The 7903-nt window shown below is 30.1% G+C and overlaps 1 protein-coding gene across 1 annotated transcript; it reads left to right on the forward strand.

Annotated features, from left to right (window-relative positions):
• Window positions 1–201: 201 nt before the first annotated feature.
• Window positions 202–835, forward strand: LOC124368605 (uncharacterized oxidoreductase Mvan_2161-like). Its single transcript, XM_046825845.1, has 2 exons — window positions 202–342; window positions 616–835. The coding sequence occupies exons 1-2, from the start codon at window positions 202–204 to the stop codon at window positions 700–702; spliced, it is 228 nt and encodes a 75-aa protein (XP_046681801.1). The 3' UTR covers window positions 703–835.
• Window positions 836–7903: the final 7068 nt, after the last annotated feature.

Below are 7903 nucleotides of genomic sequence, written 5' to 3' on the forward strand. Positions count from 1 at the left end.
TGTTTAGGGCATTAATTATATGTGTGTCCCATGTCAGGAGGAGGAGTTGTCTGTAGCCATAATCTACACTTTATATCAAAACTACTAGTTAGGAGTGCCACCTATTTGGAGGCTGGGTTACTACAATAAAATCAATCCCTAATGTTTCAATAATAGACGATATATGTATAATTTGTTTCATGATCTCAACTCAAATCACCAATGACAGAAGACGATGTGGTGCGCATTGCCAAGGTCCGCAAGAAAACTCCAGGCCAAATTCTGCTGAGACACCTGTTGCAGCTTGGGGTGTCGGTTATACCTAAAAGTTCTAATCCTGAACGTCTCAAACAAAACCTGGATGTTAGTATACGTTTTTGAGTACTTATATATTATTTTGTATTTATTTTATTATCCTATTCTCAGTCTTACATACGTTACTACTAAAAAAATCCACATTGTTGAACCATATACCTGATAGTTATTGTAATAACAGTGTTTTTATTAATTATATCTCTTCTAAATTTATAAAATTTTGTGCATAGTACTACTCGACACATTGAATTATTATAAATAATTAGATGTTTTAAAATTTCTACTAGTAAAATGTCATTTAATTTGTTGTTTTTCTTGCAGATATTTGACTTCAATCTGTCCACTACGGAAATGGCGAAGCTGAATGCTTTGGATCAAGGTGAAGAGGGTATAAAGTTTTTCGTGTAAAACCTTAGAAAAGGATACGATGCTCATCCTGAGAGTCCTTATCCTAAGTGTCCTGAGCATCGTAATTAGACAATTTTTCAGATTGTATGTTTCCACATAATTGTGTTTTGATACTTCTTTATAATCCATTATGTTGTGTTGTCCTATGATAATAAATTACCATGTTTTGTACAGCTATTCTATATAGTAATTTGAAATAAGAGAACTATACGCACTATAATGTTTATGATTTCTCATCCTTCAATCCAAAGCTATCTGGTAAATCTTATTTTATTTTTAATGTTTATAGACTTTATATCATTCTTAATGTTTGGTACTTTATATAACTATAAAATATTATCTAATGTTCTGCAGTATGGTATTCTCGCGTGGGGAGGAGTGTCGTCTGCTGTACTGTAACCACTTGCGGTCACACAGAGAAGTATAATAAAGATCATTTTGAGGGAAAGCCGCAAATATCCTTCTAATCTTTTATACAATGAATTTCCTGTTTTAAATGTAAGGTACTTATAAATAAAATCTCTTTTACTGCATGTACAAAAATACAAAGTTTTTATCTGTATAGCGTTTCACCACAATTATTCTAATAGAAATATAATACATTTTGGATATCAGATACCAAGACCAAATTGTTCTATAGAAAAATTTAACTCTTTTTACATAGCTCATGTGCTTTATAAAAATCTACAAGACCACATATTGGAGGCAGAGGGTGGAAGTGTAGCCGAGTACAAGCGTAGGGTGGGTCGGGGTTGCTCAACCTGGGTGATGCTGCTGCAAAGGCACTGATTCGTTCGCGTTACCAATAAATTATGTAGAAGCCTGTTAACATAAGAACTATTATTGTGGGATGTGGTTTGGTGGTGCTGCTGGATTTGGTTTCATCCATATAATATGGTGGTTAAGCCGTGCCTAAACTGTATAGAGATGGATATATTATATACAGGGTGAATTTAAGTTAGTGTCGAAAAAATTTTTGGGTGATACTAATCAGTATTATAGACCAAAATATAAAAATCAAAAATCCCTATCCCATCTATCTTTTAACTACGACAAATTTCGCTATTTTTTTAAAATATCATGTTTTGTTTCAATAAAACTCAATTTCCTCTATTATTTTTGATATTATTTTAATTCTGAATCCATTTTTTAAATCTACACAAAATGTTACATGGGAATGATGGAGAAAAACTGTCTTGGAAATAATTTTGATACAAACAAATTGCTAATAAATCAAATTCTTAAGTTTTCGGCAAAAAACATTAAAAAGATGTTAGACCCAAGGAATTAAATGAAGTTAGTTCTGAAGAGAGGCCAATACCACAAAAAACTTGCCCATTTTGTGGGCTTTAAAATGACATAATGCATTGTCATATCTTATCAGTTTTTACTCCTGACTATCTTATTTCAAAAATGGATTCAGAATTTAAAAAATATGAAAAATAATGGAAGAAATTGAGTTTTATTGAAACAAAACATGATTTTTTTACAAAATAGAGAAATCGATCGTAGTCAAAAGATAGATGGGATAGGGATTTTTTGTTCTCATATTTTGCTCTATAATACTGAGTATTATCACCCAAAAAATTTTTCGACACTAACTTAAATTCACCCTGTACATATATATATATATATATGTATATATATATATATATATATATATATATATATATATATTACTTTTTAGTATAACATATTTTGTACAATCTTAAACAAACCTTTTGTAAATTTTATTGTAAAATTATATTACACGAATGTAAATCAAGAAAAGACAGATCTATGTACTCTTCCCCTTACACAGACCTATAGTCTATATGGGGAATTTTTCATTTGCAATTATAAAATCGTTTTTGTGTATGTGAATAAAAAAATCTATTTTTTGAATTTTGATATTCCAAATCATCATTTGGTATTGCTTTTAAAACTTTAAAAGTAACTAGAACAAATCAAAGTTTTTAGCTTTTTTCAGACAGGTGGTATATTGTAAAACGTTTGCTAATATATATTTATAATTGAATTATACTGCGAATAACTGTAATCTCCATACTATAGCTCAAAAACATAAGCATCAGAATAGTATACAAGTTACCTCATAACTTAACAATGACCTATTTAACGTGATTTAATATACAATAAATCTCAAAATGTACTCACTAATTTTTTTGATTTTATAGTCTTACCTTTTAAAAACATTTTATTCTTCTTTACTTACTTTAATGTCATGGTAAGTCATATATAATGATAGAATTTAAAAACATTTTATATAATAAATTATATTTCTCTAAATTATCTATAAAAAATATATTGGAAAACTAATTATTATACAATTTTATTAATAGTATTAAAAAATTGCAAAATCATACGTTTTGGCAATATAAGTTTAACATTGAGGTACTAGTGCATACATTCAATTGTCTTCCATTCGGATGATTATTTAAGTGGTATTAAAATATCATTATTATAATCGTAGCTACAACTTGTAACAATGTTTGAATGCATGTGTGACATCAGGCTTTAATGTAATGTAGATTTGGGCAGTAAAACGGCAATATCTTTGTTACTAATAAATACAATTTCTGTTTTGTTATGCATTTATTTTTATCACTGATTTGTATTCTTTGAGGTATTCGATTAGTTTTTACTTATCGAAGTTAAGGCTAAGTTAATTAAGATGCTATTGGCCATTCTCAAGTTAATCTTGTGGAGCATGACTTCTCAAAGTAGGAGCAAAGTCTCATTGCATCATTACGTCTGTCACAGAGCTGAAGCTAAGAGGCTATAAGTAGGGTATTAGACCACTGGAGAATTCAAGTGATTAGTTACTGGAAACAAATTACTAGTAAATACAAGTAAATGAATACAGAAAACTGACCACTGGTTACTATTAGTGACTAAATACTAGAGACTGACCACTGGTGACTATTAGTGACTGAATACTAGAGACTGGCCGCTAGTGAATATTGATTGATTACTTAAAACTGACTAAAACCGGCTGACTAATTAATAATTTCAATCTCGTGCAGGGATACATTATAATTTCTTATATTCTGAAGAAATTAGACATTAACATACAAGGATTCGTGCAAGTAATTAACCAACTCACAATTTTAAAAATTAACATTTGATATTTATAAAATTCTCACGCAGATTGCGACATTCCAAGAAATATTTTATTAAGTTGAAACATTTCAATATAGCAATTATTGTGTTCAAGAGTAAAGAAGAGCCGTGCCTCGACCAACGGTACATATAAGCACTTTTGTTGCATTTCCAGATTTGCAGGAGTTTTCTTTACGCCCGACTGTATTAGCGCACATTCAGGGTGCAATTTCCTGTTAAGAATATTAATGTATCAATTGCTGATATAATTATAATTATAATGTGATACTCTTAAACCAAAATCTACAATACGAACAAAGAACAAACCTATTATTTGTAGAGAGGCTGCGTTTGAAATTAACTTTTAGGCAGACATCCCTAAAATGGTTTTGAAAGATGAGTAAATTTCAATTAAAGTAGGAATTATGAAGTCATAAAGATTTTTATAAACTTTTGTAAAACCTACTGCTGGAATTAAGAGGGAAAATACTTCTGGTGGAGTTGCGGGTCAATTTCACGTACACTAAATGTATGGGAATCAGAAAGTAGAAGAAATGAAAATCAGAAGGAAAATTGTTAAAGAGTGTAAGAATATTGTTTATGAAAGATATTAATGTTTATAAGAAATTAGGATAATCAGAAAAAAATAGTGCCTAGATAGTTTATCTTCACAAAACATCAATCAGGCAATGCTGGTAAAATCGTAAAACTTTTGGTGTAATGCCAGATTGGTGTGATGCAGCAAATTTATTCACAGTGTTGGATCATAGGATGGGTCTTCACGTTGTAGACTCCTGATGTGTAAGGCGAATAGAAAATATAGATGATTACCGCGGTTAAACTAATCCTGGAAAGTTTGAGAAGTCTCTTCCGAATTTTACTACACATGTCAATATTCAGTTGGGTGTATAAATCTATAAATGTTGTATGCTGTGTTTCCTTATTCCCGTATTTATTTTTGACTCGTAAATTAAAATTAAAGATAATGCAATACCTTATGGAAGTTTTAAATTAAAGAGAGCAGTTATTTTATACACAAGATATAGTATAAAATCTTAGGTAAATATAAAACTAGGATAATTTCAAGGATCAAGAAAATTTTAATGTAATTCTAAATGACTGACAGACTTATAAAATTGTTTAACGTTGTTATTATTTATCGAAAATAATAACAAAAAAACTAATAACATATATATTTTATGTTTATCTATTAAATGACGCAGCATATGAATACAAATTTCAATATGCTACAACATTAATTCTAATTTATTTATCAGTACTGAGTGGATTTCACTATTGTTGTGTTCTATTGTATACACTAGGTCTGTTGTGTATAAATGTTTATTTATATCTTAAAAACCTGCCGTCTAATTACATTAAAATAGTAACTTTTAAAAATAAATATTATTTATGTAATATAATTATAATTATTAGTGTATGTTTTAAATTGAAAAAGCCTATCAGATTTACAAGAATTAATTACACATTTAATTTTCTTCTTTAAATTAGGAGTGTTGTTTTCTTTGAGTTATTACATTTTTAGTTCTTTCTTTTACAGTATGTATCCATTATCTATTTCAGTTTGTGTTTCCGTACTCTATACTTGTTATATAACAATGGAAGGATTTTTGTTTTGACAATGTGGGTTATTATAATTGTACTATAAGATATATGAATTATATCCCAATAAGAGCAATCGTAGCGTTATAGGAGGAGTCGCATTTTAAGGATACCAATAAATAAAAATCGAAAGGAAAAAGTACAAAATATATTTAGTTTTTTATATACAGCCTATTGAGTAACTAATTGTTTTGTAGGCGTATTAATGATATATTAAAAATATGACAGTTCATTTACTTTTAAAACTAATGAAAGATTTAAGATTGCATGAGATTTGACATTATTGTTATGGGTCTAAATTCAAGATTGTCGCCACTGCAATTTTTTTACTTTTACGTCATCATTCAATTAGAATAAAGAAATTTACCCAAACATATTTATAACGTAATTCTTTAAATTACACAGAGGAATTATATTGCTTTAATCCGGCATAGGTAATAAATCTACACGTTCAAGTTTTAGCAACCTTCACGTTTAGGTGATCTCTCACTCACATGTTCTGTAACATGGATAACTTAGGCTTTATAGTTATATTCACTGTTTACCTAGTACCAAGGAGAAACATCTGGATACTATGGGTACAGAGCAGTTACAACCCTCATCTGACATAATTGACAGCCCACTTTCGGTTTTGTATAATGTACTTAAAGGGATGCTATGGCTAGTGTCAAAGATCGGAATAAAAATTATCCTTCGAACAAAATGGCTTACCATTAAACCTAGTACAATTTGATTTTATTTAGTCCGTGATAAAATAGTAAACAGATGTACTTAGATATAAACAATAAGTTCTGGGTTGTAAAATTATAATTAATCAAAATTTCGGACTTCGCCACAAAACGCTTTGCTGAGGTTACAAGCAAAAGTTTGTATACAAGTGTCTACGTAATAAGTTAAAACGTTATATTATTGCACTCAGTGTGTGTATAGATTTATGTGTTCGTCTATTTTCTCGTTCTATCGTGGTTAACCATGACATGAATGTAACATTTACACTAACGGTCTTTTAGACAAGTCCCATAGACTGACATGAACCATCATTGAAACTCCATGTAATACTTAACGTATATTTAAATTCAAGTCAGTTAGTTCTCGACATACTCTTGCAGACATATACAAAGACAGATAGAAATGAAATTTTTCCAGTCCCTCAAGTAATAGGATTCGTTAACACTCAGCCAATTATTACAACGTAGCCTATATTTTCCTTCTTCGAGAAAAAATTAAATTGTTTTATAAAGAAAAACTATGCACTGGGTTAAATAATACACTGCTTAAGATCATTATCAATATAATAAGAATAATATTAAAATTTAACTGTCATTGAAGAAGAATGAGCAATTTATTACACACTTACTGTTACACTCAGATTCACACTCAAATTCTTGCTGCATTACACGGACATCATAAACATATCCCTTTTCAATGGTATTTCAACTGAGATAAGAGATGACCATTTCCTGATTTACTGTAGAATAAATTGGACTTTCTCGTATAATTATAAGTATAAAGAGCAGGTTCTCGTGGTCCCATGATAGCATAGAGAAACAGTTGAAGTAAACACAGATAAAACAACTTAAATTTTAATGCAACCAGCCATGGTGTCTGATTAATAGCTCCACAGATTTTAGTAGGACTTGAACTATATTTTAGATCAATGTGGAGGAATCCAGAAGTTGAAGTCCGTAGTTTTCTTCTTGAGGACACTTGTATGTTGCCTGATATTATAAAGCCCTACGATAGATTTTAAGTGGGAGTAAGCATAATCGAGGTATATATTGTTTCATAATTTTCATTCACAGTTTTATCAAAATCGTATATCTTAGTTTTTGTTTGACGGAATCACGAATATAAAATTACTACAGCGATAAAATTCAGGATTATGTTAAATGGCTAAAATGACACTTCTTTCTGCTTTATTGGCCATCTAGCTTACAATCTTCTGTTGTTACATCAATGCTTGTAACCAAAAAGCAAGATATTGGTAACTTTCCCGATTTCTGTTCATAATCATGTACTATATATCGTCGAGGCTCAATATACTAATTAAATATGTTTATATGCGTAATTAATATCCCCATTCAGTGCAAAACGGACTTATTGTCCAAATGGTAGTCATATCTGCCCTCAAATACATCATCCCTGGTGTATTTCTCTGTGCTTATATTTGGAAATAGTACTATGAATCGTCTTAGCGCCTCGTCCCACTTGTTTTTATTCGTTCAGCTCCTGTTAATGTACCGTGCCACAATGTCAAAGCATCCCAATGACGAGTTTCTTACTTATACATATTTACAATGTGGTTCTTTAAATTAAATTTCATAACAATTTTTAATTAATTTCCACAATATTCAAAGCGGCATTATTTGTAACTCGCACCATATGTAGTAAGCGTTAGATGACACTAGTTTCAATACTGTTTTCCGTACACAACAACCTCTCAAAATGCTTAGAGCTTCCCGTTCCCCACGGACATTTGTGA

This window comes from Homalodisca vitripennis, chromosome X (genome assembly GCF_021130785.1).
Source record: "Homalodisca vitripennis isolate AUS2020 chromosome X, UT_GWSS_2.1, whole genome shotgun sequence".
Lineage (NCBI taxonomy): Eukaryota > Metazoa > Arthropoda > Insecta > Hemiptera > Cicadellidae > Homalodisca > Homalodisca vitripennis.